General features: G+C 34.2%; 1 protein-coding gene across 1 annotated transcript in view; it reads right to left on the bottom strand.

Moving 5' to 3' along the window:
* Window positions 1-384: 384 nt before the first annotated feature.
* LTN1 (listerin E3 ubiquitin protein ligase 1) overlaps window positions 385-18635 on the bottom strand; it is a 32232-nt gene continuing 13981 nt past the window's right edge. The window contains exons 13-30 of the mRNA XM_069785278.1: window positions 17880-18119; window positions 16737-16890; window positions 16303-16453; window positions 15401-15602; window positions 14259-14418; window positions 13988-14092; window positions 13587-13729; window positions 11540-11675; window positions 10507-10651; window positions 8400-8613; window positions 7877-8114; window positions 6867-6941; window positions 5786-5972; window positions 5161-5332; window positions 3788-4008; window positions 3061-3255; window positions 2231-2398; window positions 385-1457 (exon numbers count right to left, since the gene is read on the bottom strand). Of these exons, the coding sequence (XP_069641379.1) occupies window positions 1395-1457; window positions 2231-2398; window positions 3061-3255; window positions 3788-4008; window positions 5161-5332; window positions 5786-5972; window positions 6867-6941; window positions 7877-8114; window positions 8400-8613; window positions 10507-10651; window positions 11540-11675; window positions 13587-13729; window positions 13988-14092; window positions 14259-14418; window positions 15401-15602; window positions 16303-16453; window positions 16737-16890; window positions 17880-18119 (2969 nt within the window). The 3' untranslated portion in view covers window positions 385-1394. The remainder of the gene's footprint in view (window positions 1458-2230; window positions 2399-3060; window positions 3256-3787; window positions 4009-5160; window positions 5333-5785; window positions 5973-6866; window positions 6942-7876; window positions 8115-8399; window positions 8614-10506; window positions 10652-11539; window positions 11676-13586; window positions 13730-13987; window positions 14093-14258; window positions 14419-15400; window positions 15603-16302; window positions 16454-16736; window positions 16891-17879; window positions 18120-18635) is intronic.

The raw sequence follows: 18635 nt of genomic DNA, 5'->3' as shown, positions 1-18635 counted from the left end.
AAACAATCGTGGAGTTTTAGTATCAGTAGCTAGGAAACAATACAGCTTGCTCCTTAATCTGTGTTTTCAGCTAGGCCTTTTCAATACCAGTTTTAAATCATTTCCATTCTCTCTTTCTCAAAAAATGTCACGAAATTTCTCCTCTGGAAGCCCAGTGTTACCTGTTAAAAATACAGACTCAAGTTATCAACAGCTAAAAATCGTTTCTAGAGCTGTTACCTCAAAAGGGACCAACTCTGAGAAAACAAACAGAATCTTTAAAAAAAAAAAAAGCTGTTGAGGTACAGCCAATTGAATATGCTATAAACTCAGCATCTGAAAATTTATACTATTAATTTCTGAAAGTTTATCACATAGAGGAAGAGACTACAGAGACTGACAAAATTCATTTATTCCCTCCCTTTTATTGACTTTTCAGAGAAATCCACTACAAATACCATCCAAGTTAGAATATATTAGTATGCTACTGCTGTTAAAAAAAAAAGCATGAAAAAAATGTATAGTTGAAGACTATTAAATTCTGATACATCTGTCATGTTCACTTAGAGTCATTATTATTATGGGACCATGGAAGTACAATGTACATTCAAGTGACAGTTAATTTGCCAGCTAACAAAGACGTTAACTGAAATAATGAAAACAAGAATTGATCAGTGCGTATGCCTTCTCTTTAAAAGCCAATCAGCAATAAATAGGTAGTTTTTCATTGTCATTCAGGAATGATTGTACTCTCTCTACTTACTTGGGCTTCTGAGTTTTCATGGGTTTAGGGTGCTGGATGGCTGAGGGGTTTTGGGAAAATGAGACTGTTAAAGGTGAAAGCTCAGTTTATAAACATGTTAATTTAGAGCATGCTATGTTTAAATTTTATGCTTTAACAGAAGGTTATCACCCTAGTTCCATGTCTTAATGTCTAACAGCAACAACATTCTTTTTTTCCCCCCATAAGAGGAACTATTATGAACGCACTACAATCAGAAATCAAGTCTTTATACCACCTACGTTAAATTCACCTGTTAAGAGGCATGACCTGGGTTAAGTGCATAACACCACGTTAGAATATACCTAAAATAAGAGGTTTTAATCAATTATGCTGTGGCTTAAACACCACTTTTCAGACATAATTCTGCATTATTTCTGAGTTTTTAATATATCTCAATATCTTTAAAAATATACAAATTTAAATAAATTATTCTTATATATTTCTTTATATCAAAGAAGAATCTTCAAACTTACAAAAAACAGTCCAGAGGTAAATATGTGTCATATCCCACTAGTCAAGCATTTAAAGTAACTGACATTATTTCCAAGTAGTTAGCTTCTTTCAACATACAGTTTATTGTCTCCTCTTCATTTATATCTTCACCCACAGAAAGAAGAAAGACCGTTTTATTTCAGAAAAATGTCTCTCGACAGAGTGGACAGGTGGACTTGTTGCTGGATGTGAACCATTTGTACTGAAAGAGAAATACAATTGTTTAATATACAAATGCAAGCTGAGCATCAGGAACACTGGTTTATCACCAATAATAACCATTATTTGCCAATGAATATAACTACCAAAACATTAACTATACTTTAAGAAAAACCAACAATAAACAGTAAAAAAAACCCTTTCCACTTGTGTATGTATGCATGTATACATATACACACAGATATTACACACACACACACACACAATACTGAAGTTTTATTCTAAAAAACCTAACACACAGGAATTCTCATCCAGTCTCATTTTAGAATGAAAAGATAGTGTTTTTAAAGCAGCAATAATTCCTTCACTGTACAGCCATACAGACGCCAACCTATTCCAGTACACTCTGTAACCATACAACCAATGCCTATGATGACTTGGATATAGTTAAATGTTAATTATCCAGATCAGCATGGTTTACTTGAAAGCATGCTGCATAAATTAAATTTAACCTTTTCTATTCCCATATCTGAGCTGGTAACAACAAGATGCTGTTGCCACACCCTACGTAGATGTAATAGCTTATGTCTTAGTGAACACAAAACAGATATTATTATCTGTGAAGTGTAGCAACCTCTCTCTCATTACATGCCCTTACAGCTTAGGACAAAATCCATGCAAATAATTTATGAGTTCAGTTAATCCCAGATACTCCAGTGACATAATGGAGAATTGCTGGTATTACAGTAGAAGTTCCTGGTTCAAACTATAAATGGATATTTTGCCTATTTTAAAAGATTTAGTCTAGGTACTTACCAAGCAAGCTGAATGAAACTTTTTCTTGCATGTTCTGCAAGCTTTTTTAGGAAGAGAATAGTTGGAACCATGAATGACTGAAAAACAGATCATGCAATCTTCAATGCCCTCAAAACGTTTATCCACATTATTTTTCCACAAAGATAAGCCATCCATAATACTTCCATTCTAACAGAGGGAAAAGAGCTGTTAATACTGTAGAATTCCTTCAGAATATTCTTACTGTTATTCACAAGCACATGAAGGAAACAAAGCCTGAAGGCTTTACAATCTGAAGTTATATATAATATATGCAGTGAATAATTTATAAAGCCGACACACAAAATACAGATGATACTCTAATCTACAAAAATGCAAGCATTCATCACAGTGAAAAGAATACACTTAGGAGCACTTAGAAGGAGATTTTAAAGTTTTCAGTCACTGTTTTGTTTTGTTCTAGCCACAGATGATGCAACTTCAGCAACCACCAATCTTTTAGAGAATTTAATATCCTGGGTTTTAGTTGGTTTTTGGTTTGTTTGGGTGGGGTTTTGGGAGGGGGGTGCTGTCCAAATTATAGTTAGAGATGGCATTGCCACATGGGGCAAACACTGGCCCATGTCTTGAGATCTAAATTTTCAACTTTGGCTATGGATTTAACAGGACTTGTTAGGCTGATAATTTTACCTGTTTCAGCAGCTGATAAAAAGCAGATGGTAACAGTGACCAATTTTATGAAGTCCTTTGAGATCTACCGATGAGATCCATTATACGGATCGAAATAATACTGCATTTTTCTATTATCAGGACTCTAAGTTATCAAAACTAGGGGCTTTCTCTAAACTCACCTGATGTGTAAGATATGTGCTTAACTGTAGCATCCAATTGCGCCATTGCTGTACAGCCACACCAACCCTCTTTCCACTCTCAACTGTTATGGATCCCAGTGGGTAATTTGATGGAAGCTGTATTATTAGTTCAATAAATATATCTTCAACTGAATAGGTAGCAATGACTTCCCGTGCTGCAGACCGAGCTTTTACCTATGAAAAAAAAAAAAGTACATATTAAAAAACTCCAGACATATACACCATCTCCAGTCTTTTTTTATATGTATATATGTGTGTGTGTGTATAAATAAATAAAAGCCATAAATACTTTACTACACACACTAAATAATTTTCTTGGACCAGGAAAACACTTCTCAAAGAAAACAAAAATCCACTCATATCTTGGCAAACCAAAAAGACACTACCAGCCATTTTTCAATCTACTGATTGATTAAATTTTTTAATAAACCAAAAAGTATATTGACAGCAGTATCTTCCACTTACCACCTCAACTTCTCCAACATCATAAAACCCATTCTTTTCTATTTTTTTTCCAAACAGAATATTAATAAACATCAATATATCAATACCAAGCTAAATTATGTTTTCATCAGTCATTTAGAACAACAAAAATGCAATCATATAAAAACACTGTAATACAGTCTGGTTCCAAGAAGTAATGTTTCTCAAAATGTTTACAAAAACACTGAAGTAAATCAAGAAAAGCTCAAAAAATCTTACTAACCATCATGCCACTAAGTAACTGTGTGCTATTCTGAACAGAAGTTATTTCCTGTGAAGAAAGCACGCTGCTGACATATTTGCTTGTAAATTTATCTACAACATTGAAGACACGTTTCTCACAGCTATTCCACCAAAGCCTGACCATGGCTGGCAAGTCTTTCAGTGTTATGTGGTAGACAGAGCAGGCCAGGTGCGGAATCTGAGATGACAGGACTCCTGTCCCTAGAAGGGAAAGAAAGGATGTTGAAATACTCTTAACACATTAGTGACAAATGTTGGTTCCTCCACATCACATACAAAAATTTTAATACCAACTTAACTGTGGTAACTGGAACTTCATGTACATGCTCCTTCTATATTTGCTACTATAAGTGCTTGTTTCAATCTGCCTTTCTCCATCAGTCCAGTTTCTTCGTTTCTTAGGCTAATACTTCACAACTGGAAATTCATCTTCTAATATAGAGATGAACTCTACGTGGACTAACAGAAATCAAGAATAATTTTATATTCTAGAAATTAGAAAATGCTCACTTTGCAGTTAGGAAACAATAAGATGTTTGGAGCACGTTTGAGGTTGCAGTGTTCTATAGAAGTGCATAAAGAGATAAGGGAAATCTTTCCCTTGGGTTGTTGTGTTAGTAATTCTTACTGTCATCCAGATAAATTGTTCTGCAACACACAGTGATGTTCAAGTGAAAAATTAAGAAATGGAAACTCACTATCCTTGTTTACATCTATACAAGTACATAAAATGACACTTTCAGTGAAGTAACTTTAAAAACATTCTCTTTTTCATATTTCTCAGCTAAAAAAACCAGCATATCGTCTCTCATTATGGTTGATTAACTGGGTCTTCTGAACAGGATGATGAAACAACACAATTTCACATCTCAAACATTTAAAAAATACATTAAAATATATTTTTAATTTGGTTTTATTTATGTATTATAATAGAAGGAGAAAAAAAAGAAATACCAACTAGCATAAAAAAAATAATGTCTAGAAGCAATGGAGAAGTCCCAGAATAGGTCACAAATTTTTAGCATTTTGTAATCTTTGCATACATTCAGGATTCAGGTAGTAGCAACGTATTCTTTCTGCCTAAAGGGCATTTCCTGTTTTGTTTTTTGTTTCTTGATTTTTCTGATAAACATTTCAATTTTGGTTATGCTTCAAATGGGGAATGTTAGCAAAAGATTTTTAAACATATGTATGTATTTGTCTCTGTGTGTGTGTGTGTGTGTGTGTGTGTGTGTGTGTATCTATTTTATAAGATTTAAGATTTTCTAAATATGTATTTTTAAGCAGAAAAGCATATTTAAACTTCAGCAATACCAAAACTCTCTCAAATGCACAAATACAATTTTTACTAACCTTTGACATCTAGATGAAGCTCTTCCGTAAAGAAGGTTTTTGTGTCTATATATGGAACTTCTGAAGTTGGCCCAGAAGAGACAGGGTTTTCAGGCATAAGCCTGAACAAGTGATAAAGCAATTTATTCAAGCTTTTAGTTCTTCTAAGGTATTGTGAGTAGAGAACTCGCAGCTGATAGTGTTACAAAAAAAAACCAAAACAAAAGCACACAATACAGATGAGACTTAACAAATATAGCTTACTCTGTAAATAATACAAATATCTTCTTTAAAGAAGAAAAGCAAGACTGTCATTCAGAGCAAGAGTTTAGATGAGTGGTTTAGTTCTCTGCACTATTTTGAATGATCAGAAGATCATAAAATGTAGCAAGCTTGTTTGAAAATGCAAGAAAGTATCTACTAATGGATCTTAGTTCTTTATTACTCTTAATACTACCATCCTTAACTATTGCAGTGCAGAAATCTAAGTCTATTGATGCTTTCAGAATTCCACTAATTAGACAAAAACAAGAGGTAGGAAGATATGTAATTAAAAGAATAAAAAGGCTGGATGAAACTTCCAAGATTCAAACCAAATAAGTATGTTAAGAAATTCAGTTAAAAGGAAAAGACTCTGAGCATATACCTGAGAAGAAGCTGCTTTGAAGAAAGCTAATGTTAACTTCCAAGTGAGAAGATATCCTAGGACAAGGCAGAACTCATCACTCAGGGGCTGAATAACTGCAAATTCTCCAACTGGAATGCATTCCAGTATGTTTTCTAGCAAGAGTTCTTGAGTGGCCAGGACACACATAAGAGCTGCTGGAGGTGATCTATGGAAAAATGTTATCTGGCATAGTAAACTCAAAACTCAAGCAGAGCATTAATTGAATTTACATGTACAGCTTTCCTAGAAAAGTCATGTTAGTAAAGCCATGTATGTAGAACATAAAAGGGGCCTTTTATTACAAGAAAATTTACTTTCAAATTCACACATTAGTGCTAGATTTTAAGATTTTTTTTTTTTTTCCTGAAAGAGACAGTTGGTGTTTTTACCTCTTTCAAGACAGATATAAACTGAATGCTGATCACTTAATCTAAAAGTGGTCTATGGCTGAGCTGATTTAACCTACATCATGGACAGCTGGTTTGCTTGCTTACTTTGTTTGTCAAGACACACCAACAAAGGAGCAACTGAACAATGGATCTCCTAATCACTTAACATGTTGGTTTTGGATATAAAAGCCTTTTGCAGCTCCAGAGTAAGGAAAGGTATTAATCATTGGGCTGAGGTAAAACAAAATTTTTTTTTTCTTAAATGGTTACCGTATTCAGTCTTCAAACTGTTTATCAGATTCAAGCTGTATAAAACACCCAGGTCAATTCTGGAGGCTCAAGACACTGTTCAGCTGGACACATTCTGAATACAGCAGTCCAGCAAAAATCTGTCAAGGTTTTACAATATAAAGCATGTATGTTGCACTTATTCTAGTAACTGTACTAGAAAACAATTGCACATACTGTTTCCAGTTTTAGCACAAAGGCAGATTTAACCAATTACATTGAATATTTTCAATATTTACGACCCTACTGTCATAGCAATGTCATTTTTTTTTTCTTTTAACATCTTCTGATAGATGACTACTCTGGTGCAGATCTCAAGTCTTATAACACATTTTAAAAATATGGAAAACAGTTGTAAAAAAACATGAGGAAAAAATACACACAATGCTGATTCCTCCTCTTCATCACCATAAGATTTGAGATCTTCATCATCAAATTTAGGCAATTCAGGCATTAATCTGTATAAATATGGAAAAGAAATCAGATTTAATTTTTACGATTTTAATATATCTGATGCATAGTTCTTTGCTTATCAGTGTCAACACTGATGATAAGCAATAAAATAATGGCAATTATTCCTTAATAACAATACAGACGCTTTAAGAGACTTGTCACTAGTGCACCAATGGTTCCTGAATGACAGCCAACAAGCACGTAGCCTTGCTCGGTTCTTTTCCAGACCTTTTACACTTCTTGAGTCATGCTAAAACAAACTTCTCTATCAGAATAAAGCTATACTAAGGCATGAAGTTGCAATATGTGAAAGATAATGTTAGCTTCTTATGCTTAAGCCAGCTGCCTCACAATCTGCATTTTGAGCAGTCAAACGCACATACTATTTTTCAAGTTCTGTATTCTCTCTTTTGGAATTAGAGATATCCAAAAAGTTCACAAGAATGCTACACATTTTTATTCACTTTCTTATCTAAATTAGTGAAAATAAAAAAGTCATAGTATTTAATAATACTGTCAGACCCAGATCAAACCTGGAATATTTCAGTTTACATTTTAGGATTCTACGAGTGTTCAAATAGGCGCTAAAAATAAATAGCTTTATAGTTATGATACGATAGGTATGTAACTATGGTAGAGAAAATAAAATTGTATCTTCACATACTGTGGTAAAATTTGTCAGTCTACTTTTACAATTAAATTTACCATTCATAGCTTTATATAATGTCCTCCAATACAGAACACAAACTGCCCAGTTAAGGATTTTCTCCCGTAATGGAACATGACTTTGCTAAACATATATCTATAAGCGCATGTTCTACAGCACATTTAAAAAAAAAAAAAAAAAAAACAAACACCCCCCCCCCCCAAAAAAAACCAAACCAAAAAACCACCAGAGGGGGTAGGAGGTGAGAGAAGTGAAAATTTTTTTGATTCTTACTTATACAACATGTGGTAGACAGAAATCTGTATGGGTCTAGACCGGAAAAGCAACAATGGAGATAATGTATTTAGTAGAGTCTGGAGTTTATCTGGAAGATTTGTTTTCTGGCCTGCAACAAACTTTGCTGGCAATTTATGGTTCAACAACTGGTCCTTCGAGATGTAAGTTAGAGCTTCACCCAAAGACGTTAACACATAGTTCTGAAAAGGGCCTTCAGAAGCATTTTTGGTTTCTCCTATTTAAAATAGAGAAAGACAAGATTCGATACAGAACATATGGATGATATAAACAACCATTAATAGGAACAACTCAGACTGCGCTTATCAGAATCCATCTAATCTTAAGAATCACAATGTTAAGTGCAATTACTTTACTAATTAGCATGTAAGTGTTCAAAAAAGTCAGATTTTATAAACTATGTTGACATAATATTCCTATAAAATCAAAATTACAGCCTGTCAAGTGGTATTTCAGAATAGCCTGGCAGGTACCACTATTACCCTCCTTGCCATATACTTGCCTGTGACTTTCACCAACAGAGGTAATAGCAAATTGTGAATTCCCTCAGAAAAGAATTCTTTCCATTCACTGATCAAGTTCACAGGAAGGTTTTCAGTAGTTGCAGGAGCTGCAGCTTCAAAGTAAGCACTAAGGGCAGATGCCAAGTCACAACTGACACAAGCAAAAATCTGCACAAGCGGGACATGATAAAGCGAACAGTTTTCACTTGTTGTCTAGGAGGAAAAAATAAGAGGAAGATTTCTTAACCATAAATTTGCTTTAAGGTATCTGTTTCACATTCCCTGTCTATACCAGAAAGTGTAATTTCAAAGACGACTCAATTGCTAAGACCATTTTAAAATTACTTGGGGGACTCCCTGGAGGGAAAAAAAAAAAAAAAAAAGTTTAAAAATGTAATCTGCACTTTAGTAAGACTTAGTGAAATGAATTTCCAAGTCTCACCAACATTTAGAGTCCTGTATTGCCTCCCTTATATGACCTTCTTTATAATGACAGAAATAAACTACCACCAAGTGGATTCAAATAGAAATGTACACAGCTGTAGCTTATCTGTAGCACTTGTGCAGCCAAGTGAGCCAAAATTGGTACATGAAGTGCTCTCACTTTTCTCTCCCAAACATAAAAGCCATACCAATGTCATACTTGTATTTCAAAACTGTGAAAGGAAACTGACAGTACACTATTGGGAACTGGAATATTATCAAAGGGGCTATCAGGAGAATATTTTCTCTCCCCCAACACAGGTCCTTCTTTTTATTTTTAATCTTACTAGTTTTTCCCAAAAAGCAATATCATTAAATATTACAAATATTCCCAAGCACTTAATCTATACAACAAGTTTTTCACAAAAGTTTGTTGTCTGGTGTTTTGGGATTTTTTTAAATAAAAAAAAAAAATACAGTTTCGAGGCACATACAGCATAAGTAAGAAGATTAATCCTGAGACCAAGAAAGGCCACATGGAAGTTTCCAGCCTGCCCTTATAAGTGTGTGGTGACAGAGGGCACTATAATAAAAAAAAAAAAAAAAAAAAAAAAAAAGTAGCTACAGGGTGAGAGATTCTGTATCTTTATTTGATTAATAAAGTAGTCAGCTGTTTACTCTGACTTTTTTCCTGACATTGTTAGAATATAATTTTGATGTTTCATGTGATCAGTTAGATATTAAAATGCAGATACTGCTTTTCATCCAGTTAATTTTTATGTCATGTTAGACTTTATTCTTAAAGGGATATAATTTTTTAACATAGAGACCTACAGCAGATATATTTGAAAATTATTCTCCAATTACCAATGCCATTACTAAACATCATATTACCTCAAGAGTGAGGTAATTTCATCTTTTTATATTTTTTATATATCTATTATACAAAAATAAATAGCATATATAGTATTGCTTGTGCTTTAAAGCCACACATGACCTTTGTCAAAGCTTGATGAAAACAGGATTTTTGTGCAATTCTTTTTAACACTGTGTCAAATTTTTGCTAAGCTGAGATGACTATGTCCCTGCCATATGCAGGGAATAATCTAAAAAAGTAAGTACATCAAAAGTGAAGATACAACATTAGCACTCATGTGGTAGGTAGAGTTTATTTTCTTAGTTCCATATTTTGATCGAGATGCTTTTTAAAATAAGTTATCTTTGAAATGCTGAGTACTGAGCTATTAATATTGATCATTACTCTAAAGTACTAGAAAGTTAACACACACATTAAATGAAACAAAGTTAAAACTGTTCAGCCCATTGTGTTCTAAAATCTAACAAAGAACCATTAGGAACACTCTGATTTCCATTCCTCTTGGCAATCCTCTTGCATCTTTGTTCAAATTTAATTGCCATGTGGCATAGCTTCTTATTTTACTGTATTGTCCTGATATCCAGCATTCCACTTTGTAAACAGATAGGTGAACTTTTAACATAAAGCTTTCAAACATTTAGGATGAAATGTCAATCAGACAGCCCAGTAAGATTATAAAAATCTAGTTAATTTGTAGCCTATTTTTTTAGCCCTCCCCTGCATCAGTCCAGTAGGTTCAGAGGGCATCAGGAATATCCTATTAAAAGCTGCAACACAATGATTAGTAATAGTCTCTTTCATATTACCTCTAACCAAGCCAGCATGGAGCACATGATAAAGTCCCATTCATTATCGGCCAAAGGAGCTGTGGAATACTTCAACAGCAAGGGAAGGTAACGGATCATCTCTATGTTGAAACCAAGCAACTGAGCACTTGTTTCTTTCAGATTGCTGTAATATAAATACAACTAAAGCTTACATATCTTCATGTTGTACACACAAGTATTTTTATTCTTGCCTTCAATCCTCCTCTTTGGATAAATTAGTCCTGCACCAGGCTCTGCCCCATGTGCTTTTGATATTCTGTTTTTCAAAGTTCGAATACCACATTAGCTGCTAAGTCTGAATAAGCCAGTTAACAGGTACAAAACAGATTAACAAAGCTACTTGCTCATTTGCATGTTATACGGATTCCTAAAATTGTATAATTTACATATTTGCTCAAGTAATATATAAACTATGAAATTCAACAATTTTAACTAAATCAATGCAAGAAAAATAATCATTTAAGTTACTAATTTCCCTCTAGTGTCCAAATTGTGTACATTATTTTGAGACTTTGTTGCCTGGGTTTTTCTCACCATACTCAAGACAAATGAGCCTCAGTATATTTTCACTCCTTGCTGGAAGCTTTCGAAGTTATATTTTCAGGTCCAGAATTTTAAAAAAACACACATCTAAGTTTGGTATCCAAGTTTTCTTTCTGCTACCTAAATAGCAATCAGAATTTGGAATGGAATATCCAGCAACACCAACAAAAGTTGGTCAGTTCTGAATGCTTTTGAAAACAACTGACATCTAGGTGCATTAAGAAAGCTCCTAGTTTCCCAGCCTTCAACCACCTGGGTAATTTTCTTCAGTATGAGATATTAGATACTTAAAAGACAGATATATTAAACTGAGGCATGTGGTTCTACGAAGGCTTAAAAATGTAATATTAGACCAGTGGATGGCAATTGTAACTTACAAATTGATTTTGAGTTAATAACTACCCTGTATTTTTAAAGTGTTGTTTTAGAAATTCAAAAAAAAGTTAAATTGTCTCAAAGTTGCACCCACCAGCTAAAGAGAAAGCTGTCCTCATTATCATTTTTCCAAGACATTATGATTTTTAGTATTCCAGGTAGTAGATGACCACAATCAATACTTCTATCATTCAAGCAGGAGTTCAGAATGGAAAGACACCCAAACGCTCCTATAACATAATAAAAATATCATAGGTCTTAATTATCAAGACAAAACAAACATAAGAATGTGTGTCAATTGGCTGGATCATTGTATTTAAACTTAACATTAATATCATAAGACAGTTTGGATAATACCTAAGTTTTCTTCTTTGAACACTTAATCCAGAGACGACATTGTTAAATCAAAAATACTGTATCCAACCCAAACTTAAAAGAAAAAAAAAAACCAAACAAAAAAGAACCCTCAAACCAACAAAAAACTCCTATAAGATTAATTGTTGGTTTATACAATTAACAAAAAGGAAAAATACAAGGTAAGGTTGAAATCTATTTGTGGTGCTAAAAATGCAGTTTGCTAAGCAATTATTTGGACAGGTAATTAAGTAAATGTAACTGTGAGCTGTGAATTCCAATAATATTTTAAGAGTGTTAATTTTTACTTTCAGAGTGAAGTACTACTGCTGCATTAGTACTGTTTTCCATTTTTAAGGAAAACTGCATGTATCTACATTTCTTGGCGAACAAGAACATTTCTTACAAGCATGATGACAAAGAACTGAGTTAAAGTACCATATATGCATAGCAAAAACCAACCAAACAAGAAAGCCACTTTACTCAAGTGGCAGTGCAATGATCTACAAGAACTTTACCAGCACTTTCCTGATCTGGGGGCAGGACGGTGGGGGAGGAACCAAAACTTGAATGGTAAGCCTACAACCTACACCACACTTAATGGGAAAGTTTGGATATATATTGTCTGCTCAGGAATCCCTAAGAAAATGAGAAGCAACAGAAAGGAAAATGCAGACCAGGATTACAAACAAAAGCACTCCACAGCAGGGGAGGAATGAGGATTCTTTTTCCCATTTTCTGTTTGAAGTTTCAGACGCATTTGGTTGGTTCACCAGTTCACTCAGAAAGCTGGGAAAGCTTAACTAAGTCCAAAGAGTAAGAGTTAGGGAAACTACCACAGCAGAAAGATTCAAGATTCCTCTCAATTGCTGCATGACATTAACACTGAAAATTTTCACACTTTGAAGACATCCATTTGAAGAACTCATCTGAATATCTGAGGACGCTGCCAAGGGACAGATGTCCACAGTTTAAAGTCACCAAAGATAGTTTTTTTCAATTTAAGCAAGCACAGTCCTGTTAAAAAATACAAAATCAAATATCAAGTTTATATATAGACTGATCAATAAGCGTATGTGCAAGAAAGCACAAAAGCAGTATCGAGAAAAAGAGGAAAGTTCTTTCTTTTAAACAGCATCTAATTCAAACATATAGGAGAACTGTGTGTGAGCATGTCCAAAGAATTTTCTTGAAAAGCAAAAAGGTTGTGAAAATAAAAAGGTTTTCTTAAGGATATTCAAAGCAATATTAGAACTCATCTCAATCACCTCTAAGTAATTTCTCAAAAGCTGCTGGAAGTATATGTACAGCTGTTCTGACTCGGCACACTATAGCCCACGCACTGCAAGAACTACTCAAAAACTATACATAAACTGTGAAAGATTTCTTGCCAAAGCATCTAAAGAAAAACAGGACACTATCAGTTGATAATAGTAATATTTTTGCATGCTGTGTAAAGCCTAAATGATTAATTGAAAACTTTGATATTTACAGATGCATTTAAGATAGACCAAACAAGAAGTATGGCAATATCAAAATTCTTTTAACAATATCAGCCTAAATCCTTTAGTTCTAGTTTTGTATCAGGCAGTATAGCTTGTACTTCCTTAATAAGACAGAACACTGCTACGCCAAACAGTCTAGAAGAAATATGCAAACTGAGAAGACATTTCTTTCTAGGAAGAAAGATAATATTATAGATAACACATTTTATCTAAAAGCAAACATTATTATAAAAGAATGTTCTTAAATTCTAACGAATTGGACTGAGGTAAGAACATACTCACCATCGGTGCTGGAAAGCTCTGTCTGTGTGCATGTCATAAGTTTGGCCACACAGTGGAAGACAAGTTCTTTCTTTTCTTCCTCAATTAAAAAAGGTGATAGACACTGAAGTGTATGCAATCTGCCCTCTGTTAATGGCAGAAACCTATTCACACAAGCAAAACATCAAGAACGAAACAAATCCAAAAAATTAACTGTAAACAAAATGTCAACTGGTTCATAATGATCTAATATCCTACGACGTAACTAGTCCCACACGCTAAACTGAGTCTCACTTTTACATATCATACAAATATATTACCAAATTTTCAGTCTTCGGTTGTCATTCATCTGAATCAGTATCATTTAACATTATTAACATTTGCAACAAACTAAAAGTTTATAGGCAGCAGCATTACAATACCCGTCTGTTGTCTTAAAAAGTTGTTTCTTCTCACAGGATACAGTATTTTCCACACGAATCACTTTAGCCATGGTTAAGGACCAGAGTCTTCCATGTTCCTCTGATCTTCAAAGAAGAAGAAATACCCTGGTTAATATATACAGATGCAGAGTTCACAACAAGAGTGTTTGGATTAAATTCGAATCAATACACGTAAGGAAATACGGTGGCACTTAATACCATGCAAAATATGAAGACAGTGTTAAGGGTTGTTTTACTTGTTCTTACATACCTATCAAATATTGTTTGCTGAAGGCTAGTTGTATTACTAAGTGTACTGAACTTCTCATATGTGATGTGCATTTCTTCCAACATATGACGATATTCCAGAAGCAGATGAGGAGGATTCTCCAATTCTTCAATCCATTGTAATGAGTACAACAGTTCTGCAACTAATTAAACAACAAAAGTTTTTGCTTACAAACAACTGATAAATATATTCAGTACATAAACAAGAAGTTTCAGGTCAAGGTTTTGTTGTTTGTTGTTTTTTTTTTTTTTTTTTTTTTTACACAAGTTCTTTTTAATGCATTAAAAAGATGATATTTACACGCAATCTCAGGTGCTCCAGAGCATGAATTAGATAGCTGCCATTGCATCATAAAATACAAGAAAAGAAAAAGCTACAATAATCTATTCTAGATGTTCAGGAAATTTTAAAGCAAATCAAGCATGACAGGAACTCTAACTCCTCTCTATTTTTTTTTCTTTTTAAATATATATATTTATTGCAGACAAGGCAATCAAGATCTAAGTCCAGGAAAAAAAAAACCTAACAAATTTGATGCTAATAGTTAGCATGTGGTTTCTTCATTAGCTTACAAAGACCTACACTGAACAATTACACTTCTCATCATGGTGAGACTTTTGGAGATAAAATTGTTAATTTGATAATGCTGGCTCTGATTTGAGCATTCTATAAATAAAAGAAAACAATATTCCTCCCGGTGAAATTAAGAAAAATTGCTGCCTCAAAATATCTTTACATTATGGCTAAACACTCAGGACATTTGTTTGATGGCATGGATACATACAGTGCCTATTGCCCACTCATACCAATGCACCACATGTTTTGGCAATGAACAACTTTGAAGTTCAACATAAATTCAAACTTCTCCAAATTCAAAGTTCTGTTGAGATAGCATGTATATAATCACAAAAGGTCCTAGAAATATAAGTGCTATGCCTGTGCATACTTATACTTTTAAAGGAGAACTGAAGGAAAAAAAAAACCAAAACCCAACAACAAAAGGTAAAAGGATGACTTCTTATACCTATATGTCAAACTAACTATTCATTTATGATTACCAGTTCAGGTTAATTTACAACTACTACAAAATTAAAATTCCTTTAAGTTTTACCATTGTAACTTACTTATATTATAAATTTCCTTTCTTTCGGCATCATCATTTCCATGGACTATACCATTTTCCAATACAAGTAGCACCATTTTACTTAATAAGGCTGAAGTACACAAATGGCCTGGAAGTTTAGTTGTGCCACACAGCTTAACACATGATTGCAAAGGTTCACAATTCATACTAAGCCTTCCTTCCAGAAGAGGTTTGTGCATCCACTGTAATACATACGTAAAAAGAGTATGAATAATTGACATTTTAATGATGCATAGAAGAGCTATAATCTGTTTAACCTTGAAAATTCAGAATTATTAAAAAAAAAACCATGAAACATACAAATTAACACCAAAAGCACAATGCTGAGGACCACCCACTCCAGCATATTAAAAAAACCTAAATGTACAGCAGTAACTTGAAACTGCATTGCTCCCTCAGAAATAAATATGTATCTTTAGAACTCTATATATTTTACAAGAAATACTAAGGTTAATGAAGATTGGTGGTTGGACAGGAAATTTATGTCCTTCCCCACTTTCCACTCCATGTATGTCAGCATTTTGTTGATCAGATACCACGTTCCTCTGCAGATATCAGTATCTTTCACAAAATAAATCTTACAGAAGAATTAACTTAAAGATAAGAACACCTTCATAACGTGTATACTGTCAGACAAAATTCCTGCATCGTAAAGTAATTTGCTGGTGTTCCATGCAGAAAAGGGTAATTCCATAACTTTTTATTTTCTCCAGTAGTACTGGATGGGTCCATAAATACAGAGGCTGAAAAGAACCTTTACACAGACATGCCCGTATTCATAACTGCAGTGCCATGTCAAAATAAAGAATGCTTATTATCCTACAGGACAGAGCCTTGAGGTAAGATCGACTACCATGTGCAAGTCCATTACCATTTTCATACCTCAGTGGATAGAGACTCGCGCAATTTCCCCCACTCAGTTTTGTTTGGCATGACATGCTCAACGTAAGCTCCCACAAGATATCCAGACTGTCCGTCAGCTTCCATAAGCTTATACAACAAATCACTAACTGCAGAGATCAAAACCTGAAGGCTGAGAAAAGGAGAAAACACTGCAAACAAGTTTGGCACTATCCAATAAAAGCAAGCTGCTTTATTTTACATTGATACAATGCTACATACGTTGTATCAATGCTATATAGGTGCTATGCTAATGGCGCTTTAAGAAGTTATGCTCTATGCCACAGTTCCCTCCTCTGACAGACTGAAAAACTCTCAGTTACACAGATGCCAATTAAATAAAGAGTAGTATAGCACTGATCTTAGTTTGTTTTGGAGAACAACATATTATGAAAGGGCATGTACATCACAATTACCTTTTAACATCCAAAGAGGAAGACTGAATTTGATTCTTGACCCACAGTGCAGATTTATGCAAAAAGGTACTCTGTTTCTGCATACTCCGAAGTTGACGCACAAGTGAACTTACACCAGACATCCAAGTGTGTTTTAATTTACATACAAGTAAATCTATTGTAGGGAAAAGAAAAAAAACAACAAAACAACAAACAGACAAGCAAAACCACCACAAACAGGTAAACTCAAATCACAACCTACAGCATACAGCAACGATCACGTTTAAAGGTCCTAGGCCAGGAAAAGAATTCTCTATGTGGTTACATGCAGTAAGTACCAAGGGCAAATATACAGGTTTCTTGTTGTAAAGCAATTTTAAATTAATGCTGACACACAGGTAATATTTATTTGAGAATAAGAGTGATGTTCCCGTTGTCTACTACAATATGTCCATACGGTCTTCAAAACTGCAGAACTTTTTAAAATACCGAAATACTGAACATTCACAGCACCAAGAGCCATTCGCAAAGCAGCCGTGGTTTTCAGGCTAGTGTTGTCCTACTTCACTTTTACAACAACACTGCAACATTTCCTCCTTTGTATCTATGTCAGTAAATGTGTATACCAATTTATCACTCTCAAATTCTGCTTTCAAAGAATATAAGTCAGGTTCTCAGTCTCAAAATGAGACACTGGTGGAGAAGAATAGGTCACAATTTGCCACAGCAACTTGACCAATATAAATAGTTCCAGAACAAACAGATGTATCTTTAATGAAGTGATGGCACACATTTTTATAGGATTCGCACACTGCAGAATGAACAAAAAAAACCAAACCACCAAACTCATTCTTTGTACGTAAACAATTTATGTAACACTCCTGAAAGTGTGGAATATCACAGCCTCAAAGATAGCTGAAGCACAGGGATACTAACATCAAAAAAGCTTAAAATCCTTGTAAAGATGTCCAGGACTTGATGTTCTGTAGTAACTAATGGCATTATAAATTAAAGCATAAATTTTCATATCAGTTACAGCTGCACGTGCTCAATGTCTTTGAACTCAATATTCTATTATATACTTGAATCTGTTTCATGAAAAAGAAGAACTTAAATGTAATCATCAACTACAAAAAAGTTTGGCTGAAGTTTTTTCCAAATTACCTGTTAAGTGCATAGCATCCTGCCTCTGAGCACACAATTGGAAGATGGTAAGCAGCAAATCTTCTGAGGATGGCATCAGTAAACACCCTTTAACTGAGCTGAAAAAGCTTGAGGCTACATCACAGATGAAAGATACTGATGGTTCAGTATTTCCAGCTTCAGAAAGATCCTTAGCTTTAGACAGAGCTGCCTGAAGTTTATCAATAATCTTTTCAACAAAAGTTTCACCAATCAAAGATTCTATTGGGGAGAGGAAAAAGACAGTGTGCTTTGATTACTTGTTAAACATGATCATTCAGAGACGTTAATAGGTACCGATTTTTTTTTAATTTACTAATTTTGAATGCAAAATAAAGTGCGAAGTAGTTTCAGTCTAATGTATACCTAAACTCTCTTTCTTATTCCACAATCATCTAGGATCACCTAGCCAAAATTTCACATTGCCAAGCATCCTTTCTCTAAACCAGCTGAAGCAGCTTTGACAAAAGGTATATAAAACAGAGCAAATCCAGAGTGATCCCTCCCCTTTTATGCCTTCCTAGCTTCTGGCAATCAATTGTGAGCCAGACATTACACCTAGACCATTGCATATAATTAACCCAATCAGACCAATCTTCCATGAATATGCTTAGTCCCTTCCTCACTGGATCCAAGTAGGTTAATCCCATTTATCCTCAAACTCCACTCCTGTGGCAGTAAGTTCCATTATTTAATTATAAACTTTCTTCAAGCTTGCTATCTCAATATCTGTAAGCA

Source organism: Haliaeetus albicilla, chromosome 6, assembly GCF_947461875.1.
Source record: "Haliaeetus albicilla chromosome 6, bHalAlb1.1, whole genome shotgun sequence".
Taxonomy (NCBI): Eukaryota; Metazoa; Chordata; class Aves; order Accipitriformes; family Accipitridae; genus Haliaeetus; species Haliaeetus albicilla.
The sequence above is the reverse complement of the archived record's forward strand: the minus strand, read 5'-3'. Positions and strand labels throughout refer to the sequence as shown.